At 38.8% G+C, this 21,582-nt stretch overlaps 1 protein-coding gene and 1 long non-coding RNA gene across 2 annotated transcripts in view; one reads left to right on the top strand and one right to left on the bottom strand.

The window, feature by feature from the left end:
* LOC111156746 (endothelin receptor type A) overlaps window positions 1-3,673 on the top strand; it is a 63,937-nt gene extending 60,264 nt beyond the window's left edge. The window contains exon 8 of the mRNA XM_022517810.1: window positions 1,312-3,673. Within this exon, the coding sequence (XP_022373518.1) occupies window positions 1,312-1,452 (141 nt within the window). The 3' untranslated portion in view covers window positions 1,453-3,673. The remainder of the gene's footprint in view (window positions 1-1,311) is intronic.
* The window catches only part of LOC111156755, a 64,620-nt gene that overhangs the window by 8,411 nt on the left and 34,627 nt on the right, over window positions 1-21,582 (bottom strand). Inside the window, exon 2 of the long non-coding RNA XR_002641252.1 lies at window positions 8,754-8,880. This is a non-coding gene — a long non-coding RNA (uncharacterized LOC111156755). The remainder of the gene's footprint in view (window positions 1-8,753; window positions 8,881-21,582) is intronic.

Here is a 21,582-nt window from a genome sequence, read left to right as displayed (position 1 = left end):
TTAGGAAGAGTAGTATAGAGGTCAAGGGTGCAGGATCTGGAAGCAAACAATTTTGATTTACATCACAGCTCTGTACTTGGTAACTGTCTAACCCAGGTCCAAGTGATACCTCTCCTACCTCCTCAGTTTGATCATCTGTAAAATCAGATGATCACTGTATCTATCTCACAGGTAGGATTCAGTGGGTTAATATTTGTTAAGCACTTGGGACAATAACAAGCTCTCAGTAGGAGTTTTTTTATTATTAGGGATAGAGAAGGGAGAAAAAACACCATGACTGCCCTCATGGAATGGACAGGAGAATGGAAGGAGATTGACATATATTTACCAAAGAATCTTACAAACAGATGAAACTTGGTATGGAAGTTCTAGCTGCTACCTTTTTAAAGTCTACTTGACAATGTTTACAAGTCATGAAGTGCTCTAGAAAAGATTCTGCCTGGGGAGCCTGGGTGGCTAGTCTGTTAAGCATCTGCCTTCAGCTTGGGTCGTGGTCCCGGGGTTCTGGGATTGAGTCCCGCATTAGGCTCCCTGCTCCTCGGGGAGTCTACTTCTCCCGCTGATCCTTCTCCCCACTTGTGCTCATACTCTGTCTCAAGTAAAGAAATAAAATCTTAAGAAAAGAAAGAAAGAGAGAAAGAAAGGCTCTGCCCAAGGAAGCATTAACTAAAATGCTGGTCATAATTAATCCATCATATAATCTGGAATTAATCTAATTTAATTAACTTATATATTAATTAGGGGGGAAGGGAAAATCAAGGTACAAACTCTCAGAAATTAAACCAATCTTTGTATTAATCTTCATACAGAGGCAATATATGCAGGAGAAAGACCTTAATCCAGAGAGTCCTAGGTTCTAATTCCAATTCTGCCTGTTTCCCCCTCTAAACCACCTTATCCTCAGTAATAAAATGGGAAAAATAGCACCTACCACCTAAGGCTATGAGGAGAGATAAGATATCCAAAGCAGGCAGCCACACAGGTGAGGCACACTGCAGAAATGCCAAGCCCCTCCGGACCCTTCTCTACCCATGTCCACCCCAAGTCATAGGACATGCTCCCTCAGGCCAACACTGCCTTCCCTTCCACTTGGATTTGGTGAATAAATTAAAACAAGAAATAAGGGATCTATTTCTCTGCACTAGAATGGACGGTTTAATTTCTACCTAGAGATTACTAGCTCCATACTCTAGATCACTGTTCAGGTTCACATTCTCTCCTCACGTTTTGTTGGTAGGAACCCAAGGCTTCTGTGTTCTGCTGGCAACAGGTTGGTAGGCTTATTTATTTAGACTTTGTTTCTTCCCCCAGTCCTGCCTCTGCTGCTGCTGTTACCAATCCAAAAGTCTGATGACCTCGGTCCCCATGAATGGAACAAGCATACAGTGGAAGAACCATGAACAAAACAACCACAACACAGAGAGGAGCAGCCATAAGGACAGCATTAACTAAACATCTTAAGAGATATTCATCAGTAATCCTTCAAATTCTATTGGAGAAAAAAATCACACAGCAACTGTGTTTCCAGAAATCTTTTCTCTAATCCTTCTCTTGTGACTCAGCCCCAAACCCAGAAAAATGCTTTCCAAAACATCAGAGGGTGGACTGGTTTATGGTCACAAATTTGATGAATCTTATTTCTTTAATTTATCTAATTTACATATTCTGCTTGTTATTTACATATTCCCCACTAAAAAAATGGTGGGAGTTGGCAGGAGGAAGGGAGACTGTTTGGTTAAATCAGATGGGTACTTACTACTTTTGCATGAAAACAGTCTTCCAGTACTTGACAGCTTCTGTGGAATGTCCAGCGAGAACTAGCCACCATGAAAATTTAGTGATTATGACAAGATTTTAAATTTTTTTGAATTGGCCAGATGCAGTAAGGTAAGCAATCAGGTTAATGTTTTTCATGTCACTTTTTAATTTTTAAAACATCAGTTTTCAAGCCGCAGCAAATATAGGCACTTAAAGCACAGGCTGATATCCATATGTGGCAGTGTAATAGCTGGTATTCAAAGAATTTTTAAGAACCTTTATTTTCTTTTGTAATAAGGTTTCATTATAGGAGCTCTGGAGCATATTTTTATGTGAAATTGTAAAATAATGCTTGAATCAACTAGTTCTATTTTTCACAAGCCCAATCTTTTTTTAATGTAGATATTTTATGTAAAATCAATATCATGTACTAAAATTTAAATGTGCATATCATTCAACCATACCCAAGACTTTCAGTGGAATGTATTTACATCTAAAGCACAACTAGTAGAAAAAGACAAGGTTTTTAGAAGACTTGGAAATTTTCATTGAGGTTTTTTTTTTAAAATAATAGTAACATATATGTGTGCATTTGGTAATAGTAACGTGTATGTGGACATATACGTATATGTACATACATATATGTTATACATATCACCTCATAGTCTCTTGATTCCTCTAAAAATGTTAACTGTCGGTCCGACGTTTTTGATCCTTCACTTTTCCATATAAGAAACCATTTCAAAGTGACCAGCTGAGTTTATCACATCAGTGAGATATAATTACCCTCAAATGCCACCTTGAATTTACAGTTCTTCACTTCCCTGGGTTTCCAGCATGAATCTAAACACCTCCCCCACCCCCACTCCTCACATGGTCACCATTTCAAAGGGCCCACAGTGACTTTTGCTGGGCATGTTCTAAGATGTTTACAGACTGTGAGTACAGCAGAAAATCTTTTACTGTGGTGTATATAAATATATATAAACAACTGTACATTTTTTTAGCCAATTTTTCTGTGATTGTCTTTATGGAATGTACTTGTGTGTGTGATATATGCATGTGTGTTATGGTATGTATGGATTTAATGTAATCTAATAACACTGACCTGTAATCGTACCGCAGGACATACTCTAAGTGGAATCTAAGTGGTTGCTTATCATGACCGCTGGTCTTAGTTTTAATCTGTCTGTGTCATAAATCCTGTGAACATGTCACCATTACAAATGGGATATGGGAGGCAGCATGAATGGGGATGAACCATGGGTTAACAATAGTGTTTGTTGAGCTGGTTGGTGGGTTCATTTGATAAAACAGCATTTGGGATTGTACTTTTTCCTGTGCTAGAGCAAAAGTCATTAAATATTGAAGTATTATATTGTCTTGGTTCCTCAACTCAGTATGCTGATGAGACTGACAAGAGGTCCGATGTTTCCTGTCAGACTTCACAGACAGATTGCTGATGATAAATTAGCTAAGCTGACTTGTTGGGCTACATTTTAGCGTAGTTGTATATAAAATGATATCAGGTTCCAGTTGATCCAATTGCAGGGCTCCTTTATGTGTTAGCAGTAGGATTCCATAACTTACTGGTGCATCACGTGCAGTGATATATACCTATAATATAAGCCAAAGTTCACAGCATTTTGTTTAGACAATTGTCTTCTTTTTTAAGATGTGGTTGTCTCTTGCATATGAAGATACATTTCATCAGTTCAGAAAATCATAGATTCTGAATAACACACAGGCTTCAATGTGCATTTTGCTTATGGACCAGTAAGTAGCCATGGTTTACCAAAAGGAGTATTTCCAGTTTTTACCTTTATCACACCTTCCCAAGCAAATCTGTAGAAATGAGCCAGAAGCCAAGGCCCCTGCATTGGCAGTGGCCCATAAGTATAAAATAAAAGTTTACAGAAGCCTTGCAAGTGTCTCTTCATTTCTACATAGTTCTACACAGAAAATGTTGATTACATGATGCCTATTGCTAATATCATCTTAGTAATAGCTCAGCAAGCAATCTAACTTTCAAACAGACACTTCCTAACTGTATCCTATTCGCAACCTACTTTGTCATACAGAACACTTAACTCTTTCATCCATTCCTTCATTCACATTTCCAGTATATTTTACTAAGCATCTACTTTGCCCCAGTCATTCTTCTAGGTACTGGGGACATAGCAGTGAACAAAACAGGCAGAGTTCCTGCCCTCATGGAGCTGGCATTCTAGACGAAGGAGCTGGACAATAAACAGTGCATCAGGTGGATAGCTGGATGAGGAGACTCACGTATACCCAAGCGCTTATTTGACATCTCCAATTGAATGGCTAACAGACACACTGTATCTAAAACTAAGCTACTCATATCTCTCTACTTGGGCTACCCTAATATTCCTCCACTCATGTATTAGTCAGGGTTTTTCTCTGGAGAACGCCAAAGCAATAGGACATATTAGATAGATAGATGACAGCTAGCTACCTAGATGGATAGACAGATAGAAGAGGAAATTTATTATGGGAATTGGCTCACGTGATTATGGAGTCTGAAATATGCATGATCTGCCATCTACAAGCTGGAGAACCAGAAAAGCCTGTAATGTAATTCAGTCCAAGTCCAAAGGCCTAGAAAAAAAAACGGGAGCGGATGGTATAACTCTGTCTGAGGCCCAAAGCCTAGGAACCATGGGGCAGCCTACTGGTCGAAGTCCCAGAGTCCAAAGGCCCAGGAGCCAGGAGCACAAAGTCCTAGGGCAGGAGAAGATGGATATCCCGTGTCAAGAAAAGACAGAGAACTCACCCTTCCTCTGACCTTTTGCTCTTTTGGGGCCCTCTACAGATGGAGGATGCCTGCCCACACTGGTGAGAGCAGATTTGCTTTACTCAACCTCCTGATTTCAATATTAATCTCTTCTGGAAATACCCTCACCAGCATACCCAGAAGTGATACCTTACTAGCTTTCTGGGTGTCTCTTGGCCCAGTCAAGTTGACATATAATGTTAACCATCACAGCTCTGTTAAAGACAGCCCCATCCTTTGAGCTGTCATGATGTATGTGTGTGTGTGTGTGTGTGTGTAGGCTTCTATCATGCCTACTTGTTTCCAGCCTTGTACACATTATACCATAATTGGATCTGGTCTCTCGACCCCCATAAATGGTCTAAAGATATTCACATTTCCAAGCTAATTTGACCAGCAACCCTGGGGAGTTTTCTCAGGAACAACTAAAGTAGGAAAGAACCCTTTCCCCTTGCAGCACACCTAGTAGGTTATGAGCCTGGGAGGTGCTGGCTACCATGCTTTGGGCATTATGAGGGACGTCAACCTAGAGTGTTACAAAGATGGAAGAGGGCACAGAAGTTCTTGGTGCCAGTTTTCCCTGATGCATACCCATGACTTCAGTAAGAAAACCAACATATTTACTTTTGTGCCTATGCTAATTGCATTTGGTTTTTGTTGCTTACAATATATACATTCTAAGAACATCTCATCTAAATTACCTTGGTTTGTTTCTTTTTACTGCTTAAATTCAGAGACCTCATATTTTACAGAGTTTTAGAGTGGATTGGAAAGTACAGACAATTCCCACATGACCTCTTTTCCCCTTTCCCTATAAAGAGTTCTCCCACATCACCTGGGTAGGCCAGTCAGTTAAGCGGTTAAGCATCTGTCTTTGGCTCAGGTTGCTCAGCCAAGGAGCCTGCTTCTCCCTCTGCCTACTGTTCCCCCTGCTTGTGCTCTCTCATGTGTGATATATCTCTCTCTCAAATAAATAAATAAAATCTTATAAAACAAAGAGTTCTCCCTATTACTTCCTTTTGTGTTAGCATGGTGTACTTGCTGAGGCAATATTCATACAATCTTATCAACTAAAGTGCATAGTTTACATTGGGGTTCACAATATAGTACATTGCATGGATTTTGATAAGTGTATAGTGACAGTTTGTCACCATGACAGGACCATTCAGAATCGTTTCACTGCCCTAAAAACCCCCTACGCTCTACCTTTTCTTCCCTCCTTCTTTCTCCTTCTTGATTTATCTTTTCACCCAGTACAAATATAGTGAATACCCTCCATTATTACACTGTGCGAGTTGTGCCGGGAATATGAAACCAAATGTATAAATAAATAAATGCACTGAAGTGCTTAGTGATGACTCAGTAGATGTCAGCACAGAGGCCTATAAAGGCACAAAGACAAAGTAGTCAAAATTCTTTAAACTCCAGCTGGTGACATTAGTGAAAAAACACCGTGTAAGTGTTCTTGCTTCTGTGATTCTTATCTTAATGCAAAAATACGTCATTGCCAGGAGAATGGCATAATAAAAAGCAACAGACTACTATCTGTACATTATGAGCTTTTTTAAGCCTGTAAATACATATTATTCTCTATTCAAAAATAAACTTAATATCAATGCATTTAAAATTATTAAGGTAATAAAACAAATTGGAGATTTGTATTGGAGACAGAACCAAGACAAATATGAATTTTTTGCTTGTCTATTATCTCTATCATTATTTTCAATATTACTAGTCCATAAATAGTATTAAACAATATATAGGTGTGGAGTGAAGAAAATGCACTACCAGTATTCCCAAGCCTCTCCAGGCCCGAAATTCTGAGATTATGATTCCTTCATTTGTAACATAATCTGGTACAGCACTCTATTGATTGATTTTTTTCCATACCTCAGACAAGCGAAGTTATGGTGGCACAAGTCCACCATATGCAGTTGTCTCTGAAATTCCAGTGGGGTCTTCATATTGAAAACTGCCCCATTTTTTAAAAAATAATCTTCTATTTGGAGAAGGCTCTGTCACACTTTTGCCTAAGTACTTACAAACTAGTGTCTATATTTGGTCAGGACCAATACTCTGACTTTTGTGTTTCCAAAACTGAAAGGAGAGGCTACAGTTCCTAGAATGAGGGAATAATCAAGAACCCAAAAATAACAGGGCGCCTGGGTGGCTCAGTTGGTTAAGTAGCTGCCTTTAGCTCAGGTCATGATCCTGGAGTCCCTGGATCGAGTCCCGAATTGGGCTCCCAGCTCCATGGGGAGTCTGCTTCTCCCTCTTGACCTTCTCCCCTCTCATGCTCTCTCTCACTGTCTCACTCTCAAATAAATAAATAAAATCTTTAAAAATAATAATAATAACATTGTAACTGCAAAGTGGGGCTTTGCTCCTGAAGCAAACTAGCATGGATCACTTTTGCTTTGATGAAGGCAGAAGTCCTAATACCTCACGGTTTCCCAAGCTTTAACAACAGTATTATTCAGTTGATGTCCTTGTTTCTTCCTGGGAGGTAACAATTTAGGAATGGCATTGCTAAACCTAGATATAATAAGATGAGTACTGGAATCTCCTGAGGAAATATAGAGTATTCCACAAATTTTTCCTTCCTGGCCTTAAACCACAGTCCTCTTTCCTAATTTATCTACGTGGAGCTGACCATCTTTTGTTTGAATTGGATTCTATGATGATAGCTTCAACTGCCTTTTAGAGTTGTGTGACAGATTTGTCCCAGATGGAAGACAGTAATGCGTGCCGCCCAGGCTGCCAAGTATCATATGATCAGTCAAATCACAGTCCCCAGCACCTACAGGACACAGCCCTGACTCACTCCACTTATGCACGTTTTCACAGAATAAAGCCATTTCTCTATGAACATGAGCTCTTCATTTTTCTCGAATTGTGACTATTGAGAGTAACTGTAATTAAATGCTTAGGGTTTTTAAATATCTTGAAATAAGAAAATCTAGTAAATGTGATCAGGTGAAGGGAACATATGGGCCCTTTTAGGCTTTTCAGGTGTACATTTGTGCCTAATGCAAACCTGATCTCTTTGATCCAGTCTTTTGTCTATGTTATGAAGCCTAATGGGGTCAGGCCTGGATCGCTTCTCTTCACTCCCAGGCAGGACCTTGTTGGGAGGGATGGATTTCTGCTGATCAGTTAAGGCCAAACAGGGCCAACAAGGAGGTGGGATGGGGGGAAGGGTGACTTCCCAAAGGAAAACCCACATGGCCTTAGAAAGGGGAAGGGAGAACAGCTGCACAACTTCCTCTCTTTTTTGAGGATACTGTCCATATATCCTGCCACTCCTGATTTCTGCTGCTTTTTCACATTTTTAGCTTAATTAATTCTTCAATTTTTAGTACTTTCTTTCAAAAGAATTTTTGCTTTTCAAATTATAAAATCATACACAAAATAGATCTATAATATATTTAAAGCTCTTTCAGAACAAAACAATAATTAATGATCCATGTATTCGGGGGGGAAATTTTTATACATGAGACTTTAAATATAACATAAGACATATATGCAAATATATTTACATAGATTGTTTACATTATATTTACATATATTATAATCACATGTTTGTATTTACATATATATCTTACATTTATTTATCTAGTCCTTTGGTACCACAAACAAGGCTCCACCGTACATCTTTGTATAAGACTTCATGGAGACTTGTGTGATTTCCCTGGGACAATTAAAAAAGAGTAGGATTGCTGCTGGGTCACTGGGATTTTGCACTGATACTGTCCTTATATACTGCCAGACTGTCCCCACCAGGTCTGGGTGGAGCTGTGATTACTTCAGGGCTCCGGGTGCCTTGCAGTTATACCACTGTACACAGGCACAGTCACATTGAGGGAGCATATATACCTTTAGACATATGTACAGATGCTGTTGGAGACCTGATCAGATCCTCCTGGATCCCTTGTACCATCTCTGTTCACCCATCCCTAGCTTCATGGTTTTTGCTACTATTTGTACCTGTCCTTGGACATCAGAGAAATTATAGCTTATAAGGAGCAGAGGAAGTGACCAGGAATCTTATGTCCACCTATGACCCCCCCCCACCATGACCTGTGGACAACGACTTGCTGGTGTGAGGGGACCAAGTCCAGCTCTCGTGTCTCAGGTGGGGCTAATACCCAGCACCCAGGAAATGGGGCTGAGTCTGTGACTTTACCTGAAAGCTCACCTCTCTTAGGTTCTTCCCTCTCCTCAGTCTGCTTCTTTTACTCCCTTACTGGTTTCTTCTTCTGGGGCTGGGTATTAGCAAACCACTTATGCTCAATTCTTGGCTTGAAGACTGCTTCTGGAGGAACCTGACCAAAGAGAGCACACTTTTTATTTCACGGCTGAATGTGATTGGCAAATTCCAACAATGAACATGTTAGATTCTTTAGCATACTGAATTGGGACTCATGTTTGAAACTACTCTTGATTTCTCTATCTGGGGCATCTTAGGATGTATGAGATCTCTTCACTAATCGGCAGTCCAAACTTCCTCACTCAACTTCGGTCCCATTGGCTGTCAAAGAGCATGTTTTCTGTTGGGTGCTCACACAGACCACTCTGGGAGCTCCACTGCAAACTCTAAGGTTTTCTGTGTGTCTGACATTACTTCTAATGGAATGCGACTGTCCTTACCCTTAGAAGAACATACCTCTCCCAAGTGTTGGCAAGATGAAAGCATCAATCATTTATGAAGCTGGAAATCAGTGAGAGAGGTAACCAGATTAGTCAGCTCTAGGTTGGGAAATGCAGGTAGCAAGCACAGACCACTCTTTTAGAGGGCTGGACGATGAGAGTCCCAGAGAACTAGGATGGTGACTTGACAAAACAGCAGGGTCAAAGGAAAGGCTTTTGTTTCTTTAAGAGAAAAACCACCTCAGCACTTTTAAGGTGGAAGAATTGAGGCCAGTGAAAAGGAGAGGTCATGGAGGGGTGAAAAAAAAGAAGGTAATTGATGGATCAAACACCCAGAGAAGATGAGAAGAGTCAAATATGGCAGCCTTTAGTAGAAGGAAAGATTTGAAACTAAAAAACTCTGTGTGTCAACTATATGAACATGAAAGAAAAAAAAAAGGAAGGGAGGGAGGAGAGAAGAGATGGGAGGGAGGGAAAAAGGAAGATTCTTCCTTACTGATTAATCAATAGCATCCATCTCTTCAGGCATGTGATCTCCTATTATCTTACGTTTAATGTATTTAGTCCTTTACTACCACAAACAAGGCTACGCTGTACATCTGCCAACCTATGAATGTCCTTTGTCTATGTTTTAGGCTTACAGACAAGAACAGAGCCTGTTTGTACTGCAGGTAGAAGAATGTCATTTTTAAACCAAACCTTACAAGAACAACCTGGAAAGATACCAAGTGCATGTGTATTAATGATCTCTCCACTTTGGTTTCCTAGCTAGAGGGACACAGATAAGACTGTTCATTCAAATGCTAATCTCCTCCAGATACATTCTCATAGACACACCCAGAAATAATGTTGGGGTTTTTGTTGTTATTGTTGTTGTTTTGTTTTTTTTCAGAAATAATGTTTTATCAGTGGAGCATCTCTTAGCCCAGGAAAGTGAAAATAAAATTGACACATAAAATTAATCATCACAGTTATACAATAAATACACAAGAAAAACCAAAATCATTTCATTACATGTTCATGTTTTCTTTCTTTTTTTTTACATGTTCATGTTTTCTTATAGAACCTATCAGGGCAAATAAATTTCCAATAAGCTGGAGCTACATACCAACTATGTAACTATGCCTAAAAGCCTTTATTTTATAAACATCTCCCAATCTCATAGCTGTTCCACATTAAAGAGTCTTCCTCACTGTTCCAAACCTATCAGTCAGGGTTGCTGGTGAAGAGTAAGCCTTGAAGCTGTTGTCCAGCATGCTTCTCTTCCCTTCCCTTCCTCTGTGTGTGTCCATAAAGAATCTATAAAATGGTAGACCGTTTTCCAACTCCTCCCCTTCCACTGAGTGCTCCATTCCAAATATATCTGGACTTAAAATCCATTTGGCAGAAGGGAGCCTAAGTTCCTTACTTCTTCCATGCTGATACCATTTCTCAGATGCTACATCATCTGCAGATACTCAGCAATTGCGTTACAAATTGCACAACTCCTTGGGCTTGGTAAGTGAGTACAGTCTTCCACTTTTGTCATCAGCCCAGCATCCAGAATCTCCTTCAATCAAAAAGTAGAAGGGTCATGGGAACTTAATATGCTACTGAACCATGACTTGGTTCAGGAAAAATAACGGTATAATTTCTGACCACGCTTGGGATCACACAGCATTCCACCAGGTTGCCCCAGTACTCCAGGGAACGTTATGTGGTTACGCATGAGTACTCTCATCTAGGAATTATGCTGTGTGACGTACAATCTTACAAGCTCTTGCCTCTGTCGATTATACGGTACACAACAAATAAAAGGTTGTTATTCCGATTTCAGCTTAAATGTCATCTCCTCAGAGAGACATTTCCTGGTGACACAATGTAAATTAGTCACCCAGTCACTCTACCATATTATTCTGTTTTAATTCTCTGCACAGCACATATCACTAAGTGATACTTTTTTAATTCACTTAAGTTTGTCTATTGTCTGCCTCCTCTGGTCTATCTTGTTTTTGTAATATCTCCAGTGCATGGGATAATTCTGGATGATACATAGTTAGCCCTCAATATGTATATGTTAAATTAATTACATCAAGGTGATATGAAAGAAAAAATGGCTAGAAGGATACCTTGAGGCTACTTTTAATATAGGATGGTCAAAGAAAGTCTTTTTGGGAGATGATTTTTGAGCCAAAACCTATATGACAATTAGATACACGTATGAGGCTTTGACTATTATATTGGCCTGCACATTTTTACTGTTGATATGAGACTGTTCTTGTGAAGAAAGGGCTTTACAACTATTGAAGAGTGACCCAAAAAAGTATGGGATTGGCTCAAAAGTTCAAAAGAACAGGTATAGGACTGGACCTATAGAGTGGGTTTAAAAGAAGTAATGACAAAAAATCATTTTCAAAGAGGTAATGAGAGAAATCACTGCTTCCCCAAACATTTTCCTTTTCAGTAATCCAGAATTATTTTTCCTAAAAGCTCCTTCCACCATTAAGGCTTAATCACCCAAGGGAAGGGAATGGCAGATACCACCTAAAACAAAAGTTCCCAGTGAAGATGATAAGATTCCACCAGATGAGGAAAAATACTGAGCAGTGGGAAAGCTTAATTAAGAAGGAACAATATGTACATCCCACCTAGGTTCCCTTGGGCTTCAGAACTCACACCCCATACCCCTAAGATTTAGCCAGTTGAAGAGTTGATTGTGGAAACAGAAATCAGGTAGAGAATAAAGACAAGTTTCAGACTGGTAAATTGTGCCCTGTGTAGAAGAGGCTTGTATTGCACACTGCAGTTTCTATTTGGAACACATGAGCAGACCATCTCACAGAGCGTTTGCTGACCTAAACCAGCATGGGTGTCTGCAGCTGCTGAGAAATAAGCACGAGTTGTTGGGGAGAATTGTATTAGCCATCCTCAAGCCTCCCATACTTTCCCATGCAACGTGAAAAAGATAGAGGTATTCCTAGACTTGCCCCTGGAACCAAGAGTCAAGAGCCAGAGAGTTTGCCATTGAGTTACTATAGAGAAAGGTGAGATGACACCAAAGTCCACAGGCTAGACAGAGTAAGGCATACAGCCAGTCAAGAGCAAGACTGGACATTTCAGCAGTGAATGCAGTAAGGATAAAAGTCACTCACTGAGTATGTATCTCAGTTGATGATCAACAGAAGAACAGAGAATGATATCACTCGGTCAAGGAACACTTTCCAAAACTAGGAGGATAAACAAGCTCCTCCTGGCACCTAGCTGCCATCTTTGGCATAAGGAAAAGGAAGGAAGACTCTTCAGAAGAGAAACAACTCTGGTGGGGCTTATCTTACGAATTTCAAATCGCTGAAACATATACGACCATAAAAATGAAACTATAAACTAGAATAGATGAAATTATCTTCTAATAATAAGCTTTAAATAATTATTTTCTGCAATCACCAGGAATTTAAGTAGCTCCAAAGGAACATGAAGCAGTTAAAGAAATACACATTTTAGATTGCTTCAATTTTGACCCTACTGTTGTGTATGGTTTAAGTATCCACTTCTATTGTTCTAGTTTGAGATGCTCAAGTATGCTCAGTTCAACTCACAAACCTCCACACTAGGTATCCAAGGATTGCTTTGGTCTTATAGTTGTCCTGGAGGCAAAGGTAAGGTACAAGTAAGAGAGTAGCTTCCTCTATTTGCTATAGAGCCAAGGAAAGGAAACTTAGGTGGGTACTCCTTCTACACCCACAGTACTGTTTGATTTATTGGCAGGATACTTGAAGGCAGTAATACAAAATTCCCAGTAAATACCTGGCCCATCAGATACAGTGTGACTTTGAACTTCTCTGGAAGTGACCCTTCTCTCCTAGCCCGTGTGTTCATCTCTACATTCCCATATACAGTACTGCTTCCATCCTCAACTCTCCGAGTTAAACCTATGTCCCCCTTCTCCTGTTGGCACTACCAAAAAAGTTATCTTTTCTCTTTTTCTAACACAGTAGCTATACAGAGTTAATAGGTAGAGCCAAGATTATCCATTAAACCAGGATCCCATAGCATTGGTTCCTTTTCCTCAAAAGCTGGAAGACCTTTCTCCAGAAATAAATTTCCATATCTCCCACCCATGGAAGGGAAGAGAGAGCTTTGTTTTCCACGCTGGAGAAGGTTGCCCAAACATTCACTACTACTTTCCTCCTATTCCCAAATAAGACAAATGACTTCTATAAATGCCAAAAAGAAAAGACAAACCCAAGATGAGTTTTGGGGACAAAAGAAATTGACTCAAGTAAAATGAGGTGGTTAACCAAAAAAGAAAAAATGTAGGATGCAATAAAACAGAGGCTCTAACAGAGGAGAGAGACAAATTCCTCAGAATAACAAAGAACAGCAGCAGGCCTAGAACAACAAGTGCAAATAGAAACAGGAGGACAGAAATCTCGAGAAAGAAGAGCTTGTCTGCAGGGGAATAGTGAGAAAGAATTAGCAAATATATAAAACTGTCCAAATTGTGACACTGCTCTAATGAGGTAATCAGGGAATGGAAAGAGTGTGTGTGTGTGTGTGTGTGTGTGTGTGTGTGTGAGAGAGAGAGAGAGAGAGAGAGAGAGAGAGAAGAGAGAGAGAGATTGAGGTAAGACTTCATTCACCCTGAAAAGAAGCCAAAAGTAATATGTAAAATTGTTAAATCCAGGGAAATGACAGTGTTAAGTACATTGTTCAAAGAGATGGAGTTAAATATCAGTGAAAACAAGTTAAAAGTTGAGAGTGATAGCCTCTGGGTAACAGGTATCAGGATAGGTAAAGACAAGAGGCTTCCTCTTTTCATTATTAGCTGTGGTGGATTAAAGATGACCACAAATTTCTTGAAACTCTTCCCACAGAAGGGTCTATTTCCCTTCTCCATGAGTGAGTTTGGGTTGACCTATAAAAGCTTACCAATAATATCCCAGTGGACATGACACTCTGCCATTTCCAGTCGTCGGTTTTTAGAGGAGTAGAAGCTTCCACTGTGGTCACAAGAATCCCTCAACCAAAATGTAAGAACACCAACCACCTCCCTTGAGAGACCACATGGAGAGATCTTTAGACTGCATTAAGAGAGAAATAACCAGCTGAGCCCAACCTTCTAGCCACCTCTTCAAGACACCAGACATGTGAATGAAGCTGTCTTTGAATTACCAGACTAGACCAGACACCAGATGAATACACTCAGTTAATGCTACACAGAACAGAAAAATCACCCAGCCAAGCCCTGCTTAAACTCCTGATCTACAAAATCTTGAGACTTAATAAGATTATTATTGGTTTAACCCATTACATATTGGAGTAGTTTGTTATACAGCAGTAGATAATTGGAGACTAAGTGTTTTAGAGCTCAAAAGTTAAGTCTTCAGTAGTAAATTTTTAATACGTATATATATAATTTTCATAAAAATAAAAATTAAAATAGTCTGATCTGGGGTGCCTGGGTGGCTCAGTTAGTTAAGTGTCTGCCTTTGGCTCAGGTCATGATCCCAGGGTCCTAGGATCGAGTCCCGCATCAGGGTCCCTGTTCAGTGGGGAGCCTGTTTCTCCCTTTCCCTCTACCTGCAGCTCTGCCTGCTTGTGTTCACTCTCTCTTTCTCTGTCAAATAAATAAGTAAAATATTTTTAAAAAAATAAAATAGTTTGATATAAGTAAGATCAATGAATTATATTGAGGTCAAGTTCATGGTTGTAATATTGTACTATAGTTATACAAAATGTTACCCTTGTGAAAAACAGGGTGAAGGGCATATGGGAAGAATCTCTTTCTCTCATATTTCTTACAACTGCATGAGACTCCATAGCTAATTAAAAATGAAAAGTTTAAAAAAATAATTCAGGGGTGCCTAAGTGGCTCAGTCAGTTAAGCATCTGCCATCAGCTCAGGTCATGATCCTGGGATCCTGGGTTAGAGCCCCACATGGGGCTCCCTGCTTAATGGACAGCCTGCTTCTCCCTCTCCCTACCCTTACCCAAACCCCACCACCGCCACCACCCCTCCTCATTCTCTCTCTCTTGCTCTGCATTCTCTCTCTCAAATAAATAAACAAAATTCTTTTAAAAAAGTAATTCAAACAGTTGAATATTTCTAACTTGTCATTCTTATTTATTTTAAACAAAACATAGTGGCATACCTCACATATTATACTACATTTTTCCACTTAATATATTTTGTACTTATTTCCAAGTCAGCACTTATAGGTCTAGTTTATTAATTTTGATGGCTACATTATAGTCCTCTGTATGGATTTGCTGTAACTTATTAGCTAGCACCTCAATGATGGATATTTAGGTTGTTTCCCTTTCTAGAGACTATGTACTCCATCAAATAAGAAGAATTCTAAATTCCCTTTGAGTAATAAAATTTAAGACTAGGCAATCTGGCAATATTCCTCTACGATAAACTGATAGAACTTATTTCTATCATTCTTAGGATAATTCCTTTCCTGTCTCACATCTTCAATAAGCAATTCTAGAATCAGTAAGCCTACTTCTAAATCCAGGAAGTGTCCACATATCTATACATAGCTAACTCAACTTCTGTGTAGCAGATTGTAACTCCAACTGCTAGATGTCAGGAAAAAAAATAACTAACTAAAACTCAAAACTCCAGCCGAGTCACCCTGTTTGAAGGGGTTTCAGAAAAAAATGAAACCAGTAAAAAACACATATATGAGAGAATTGATCTTCAAAACTAAGTCTCAAATCACAATGCTTCCAAAACCTGTCATCTCAAAATAATTATTTAATCTGACTAGCATGTTTTACATTAATTATATCATTAAGACCAAAAGGAAAAACAAAAAGGATGCTCCAGGCAGATACACTAAATTTGTGGCCAAGAATAAGTCATTTTACCATCTAAAGACTCTGTGCTTTTAAGAAGGTGGATCTGAAGTGTATTATTTGCTCATTCATTCCCCAAATATCTAAGTATCTGATAGTGTGTCAGAAGCAGACAAAGGCAGCTCTTTCTCTTTGGAAGAACTCATACTCTAATGGAAGGACCAAGAACTAAACAGATAAATATAAATAATGTGGCAAAGGATAATAAAAATAAGCACATGATAGCACAGGGTTACTCAGGAGGGCATGCAAGGCTTTGTGACAGAGACTTCTAAAATCTTAAAATAGGGATAAGCATCATCTGTGGGAGAGAGAGCTTATTCTGGCCAGAGGGCAGCACGGACAGAAGTAAGGATAGGGTTGAGTGTAGCTTGCAGGGGTGGGTGGCTCTATATGCAGTTACGTAATACCCGAGTATAAAATGGAGCATGGGGTTCTATTACAGGCAGCCTGGGTCCAGATCATATAGGGCTGGGTGCCTTTCTGAAGAACTTGACATGCATCCCTCAAGCAAGGGGGATGAACATATTTCCCAATTGGACCAACACTGTTCCAGTTTATGCTTGTGGTCCCACTGTAATTATTAGTAGTCCTCACTTTCACATTCAAATGTATCCTGGTTAAGATGACAAGCCTAATTATCACTGTGGTTATGATAGATCTACTTCCAATGGTACTCAGATCATTGAAAACCTGCTTATGTGAGAATTGACAGTACAAAGAAAGGAGGAAGAAAACAATCTATTTCCCACCCTGTAGAAACTGTTACCAATGTTAAATTAAACAGCAATGAAAGAGCAAATGCAAAATTTTCATGAGATACATGCAGCAGCAATTTTTATAGTCTTTTGCAATATGAAACCCAAAAATATGTACTCTACAACTTTTACTGTTCTTTCTTATTCTTCATTTTTAGGATTTTCTTTCCTCTGGATATACTTGTTGATTTATAAAAGGAATACATGAACATGATAATAATTATAAAAGTGTAAGAAAAGTGTAAAAGGAAAAATTAAGGTGTATCTTCCCTCCCCAGCTCTGGCCCATTACCCAAATAACACTATATGAATTCAATTTGCTAAATAGTATAAATCTAATTGGGCAAAATAAGAGGATAGTTTTTTTTTATTATTATTCTATTGCCTTTGAATATGTTTGATCTGCCCCTTATAGGGTTGGCTAATTCCTAAAATAGCCAAAAAGTAGCCTGCAAGCACACCTTTCATAAGCAAAGCAACCAATCCACAGCACATACCCCAACAACTTCCTTTATCCAACTGTCACACTTAAAGCCACTATCCCCTGTCCTAATCACCCAAGGCAAACAACTAGACAAAGCTCCCATGCCCCAGAGTGCCAAACAATTAGGCACAGCTCTCATGCCCCAGAGCTCCCTCAAATTATTCAAACTAGGGTGATACCAGCAAGATGACCAAATAAGACATCCCCACTAGTACTTCCCCACCTCAACAATTTGGTATCTTTGGCTCCCAAAACTGCCTTTGTGGGAGCTGTGGGACTCAGCACCATATGCCAAGGGATCCAGAAAGACTCTTGCCACATCCCACACCCATCCCTATGCTATGAGTAACAGGCATACAGTCTTTGGTTCCAGCTGCGGACCTTGAAGTGGACCATGAACCCACTCCAGTCTCTGCCTCTCTTGGCTGCGGTCTGAGAGCAGCTGGAGAACGCACTCTTAAACAATCACCCATAAATGAGAGATCTCTGTAGAAGTCCAAGTTTCTAGCAGAGATGTTCCATACTGGAGCACTGGAGAGAAAAAAAAATCCAAGTTTGGATACATTGGAGAACATAAAAGGAATAGTTTGACTTTATCAGTACATTCCCTCCCCCAAGGCAAAACAGCTTAGGGTCAAGAGAGTGATTTTTCTGCAAGGGGTTGGGTAGTGAGGTGAGCATATGTGAGTAAACACCTGGCTTCCCCAGATTTGCAGGACGCTTCCAATGAGGCCACACCAACTGAATTGAATTATGAACTGCATGACTGGGGGGCAGAGAGTGACTGGGAAAGAGATAGATGGGATTCTTGAAGGCATTAAAGAGAAGAAGATCCTAATAACCATGTCACAGACTCTATCAAAAAGCCCACCCACAAGCCCCTGGAAACCCCTTGCCCTCAGATCTTCCCAACCAGCACCCCCAGAACTCCATGTACTTCACACACACATGTGCTCGCACACACACACACACATACACACCCGACCTGTGGTCAACTCCCTGTGTATGCTCATAACAGTAATGACAGTAAGTTTTGGTAGACTCAGATAAAATTAGAAATGAAAGAGGAAACATTACAACTGATACCACAGAAATATGGGGGATCATCACAGACTACTATAAACAATTATATTCCAACATATTGGATAATCTACAAAAAAATTGTATAACTTCCTAAAACATACAACCTACCAAGACTGAATCACGAAGAGATGGGAAATCTGAACAGACCAATACCAATACCAACAGACTAATTATTGTAATTAATTAATCAATAATCAAAAACCTCCCAACAAAGAAAAACTCAAGACCAGATGGTTTCACTGGTGAAATTCTACCAAATATTTAAAGAATTTATACCAATCCTTCTCAAACTCCTCCACAAAAATTGAAGAGCAGGGAATATTCCCAAACTCATTTATGAGACCAGGAATACCCTAATACCAAAGCCAGATAAGGACAATACAAGAAAAGAAAACTACAGGCCAATAATCTCTGAGGAATATAGGTGCAAAAATTCTCAACAAAAACTAGCAAACCAAATTCAGCAGCATATTCAAGAGATCATATGGTATGATCAAGTGGGATTTATCCCTGGGATGTGAGGATGGTTCAAAATATGCAAATCAATAAATGTGATACATGATGTTAACAGAATAAGAAAAAAAAAACTCATGATCATCTCAATATATGCAGAAAAAGCATTTGCCGAAATTCAACAATCATTAATAATAAAAATTCTCAACAAATTGAGTATTGGGCAAAAGTATCTCAACATAATAAAGGCCATATATGGCAAGCCCTCAACTACTCTTCTGCTCAATAGTGAAAGGTCGAAAGCTTCTCCTTTAAGATCAGGAACAAGACAAGTGTGTCCACTCTCACCACTCCTAATCAACATAGTACTGGAAGTCCTAGCCAGAGCAATTAGGCAAAAAAAAGAAACAGACATCCAAACCGGAAAGGAAGAAGCAAAATTGTCTCTGCTTTTATATGATATGATCTCACATATAAAAAATCCTAAAGACTCCACACAAAAAAAAATGAAAATGTTATAGCTAATAAACAATTTCAGTAAAGTTGCAGGATACAAAATCAACATATAGAAATCAGTTGAGTTTCTATATACTTACAAAGAAATATCTGAAAAAGAAATAAAGAAAACAGTCCCATCCACAATAGCACCAAAAAAAAAAAAAAAAAATACTTAGGAATAAATTTAACCAGGAGGGTAAAAGATCTGCACACTGAAAACTGTAAGAATTGGATGAGAGAAATTAATGAAGACACAAATAAGTGGGAAAATATCTTATGTTTGTGATTAGAAGAATTAGTATTGTTAAAATGCCCATGCTCCCCTAAGCCATCTTTACATTCAATATGTTCCCTATGAAAATTTCAATAGTATTGTCACAGAAATAGAACCAAAAAAATTTTTTTTAATATTTTATCTATTTTTCAGAGAGAATGAGAGAGAGAGAACAAGCAAGGGGAGCTGCAGACAGAGGGAGAAGCAGACTCCCCCGTGAGCAAGGTGCCTGATTCGGGTATTGATCCTAGGACCCTGAGAGCAAGACCGGAGCTGAAGGCAGACACTTAACTGACTGAGTCACCCAGGCATCCCCCAAATTTTAAAATTTATATGGAACAACAAAAGACCACAGAGAGCCAAACAATCCTTAAAAGAAGAACAAAGCTGATGGCATCACACTCTCTGACTTCAAAGTTATCACAAGGCTATAGTAATTAAAACAGGATGGTACTGATATAAAAATGAACGTATAGACCAACTGAACAGAATAGAGAACCCAGAAATAAAATCTCACATGTATGGTCAACCATTATTTGACAAGGGAGTCAAATATACACAATGTCAAAAGGATACACCCTTCAATAAATGGTGTTGGGAAAACTGGTTAATCACATGCAAAAGAATGAAATTGAACCCCAAATTTTACATCACTCACAAAAATTTACTTGAAATGGATTAAAGACTTAAACCTAACACCTGAAACCATAAAACTCCTAGAAAAGAAAATTGGGAAAAATGTTCTTGACACTGGTCTTAGCAATCACATTTTGGGTATGACTCCAATAGCACAAGCAACAAAAGCAAAAACAAACAAGTGGGACTAGACCAAACTACAAAGCTTCTTTTAGCTAAAGAAATGATCAACAAAATGAAAAGGCAACTTAGAGAATTGGAAAACATATTTCCAAGTCATATATCTGTTAAGGGGTTAATACCCAAAATATATAAAGAACTCCTAAAACTCAATAGTCAAAAGCTAAGTAATGCTATTAAAAATGGGGAGGACCCGAATAGGCATTTTTCCAAAGAAGGCATACAAATGGCCAATAGGTAAATGAAAAGATGCTTAACATCACTAATCATCAGAGAAACAAAATATCCACGAGATACTACTCACAGCTATTAGAATGGCTATTATTTTAAAAAGGCAAGAAATTAAGGATGTGGAAGAAGTGGAACCCTTGTGTATTATTGGTGGGAGTGGAAATTGGTGCAGTCATTATGAAAACTAGTATGGAGTTTCCTCAAAATAGTAAAAATAGAAATACCACATGATCCAGTAATCCCACTTCTGGGAATATACCCAAAAGTAATGAAATCAGGCTCTTGCATAGTTATCTGCACTCCCATATTCACAATAGCAAAAAAAAAAAAAAAAAAGGAAAAAACCTAAACGTCTATCAATAGATGAGTGGTATAAGATGATGCAGTGTATATACACTATGGCTTATTATCCAGCCCTGAGGAAGAAGAAAATCCTGCCATTTGTGACAATGATGAACCATGAAGACATCGTACAAAGTGAAATATCTCAGAGGAAGATGAGTACTATACGATCTCACTCACATGTACAACCTAAAAACATCAAACTTACAGAAACAGAGAACAGAATGGTGGTTACCAAGGGCTGAAGGTTGGGGGAAATGGGGTGATGTCAGTCAAAGGGTACAAACTTGCAGTTATAAGATGAATAAGTTCTGGGGATCTAGTGTACAGCATGGTGACTATAGTTAACAACACTGTATTATTTACTTGAAATTTGCTGAGAGAGTAGATCTTAAAGGCTCTTACCACAAAAAAAGAAATGTAATCACGTGAGGTTTGGGAAGTATTTAACCCTATTGTGGTAATCATTTCAAAATATGTAAGTGTATCAAATCATTACATTTTACACCTTAAACTTACATGATGTTATGTGTCAATTATATCTCAATAAAACTGAAAAAATAAAAGAAAATATTAAAACTAGCCAATTCTAAAC

Source organism: Enhydra lutris, unplaced genomic scaffold (assembly GCF_002288905.1).
Source record: "Enhydra lutris kenyoni isolate GAN:26980312 unplaced genomic scaffold, ASM228890v2 scaffoldscaffold3, whole genome shotgun sequence".
Classification (NCBI taxonomy): Eukaryota; Metazoa; Chordata; class Mammalia; order Carnivora; family Mustelidae; genus Enhydra; species Enhydra lutris.
This window is presented reverse-complemented; position numbering and strand designations above follow the sequence as displayed.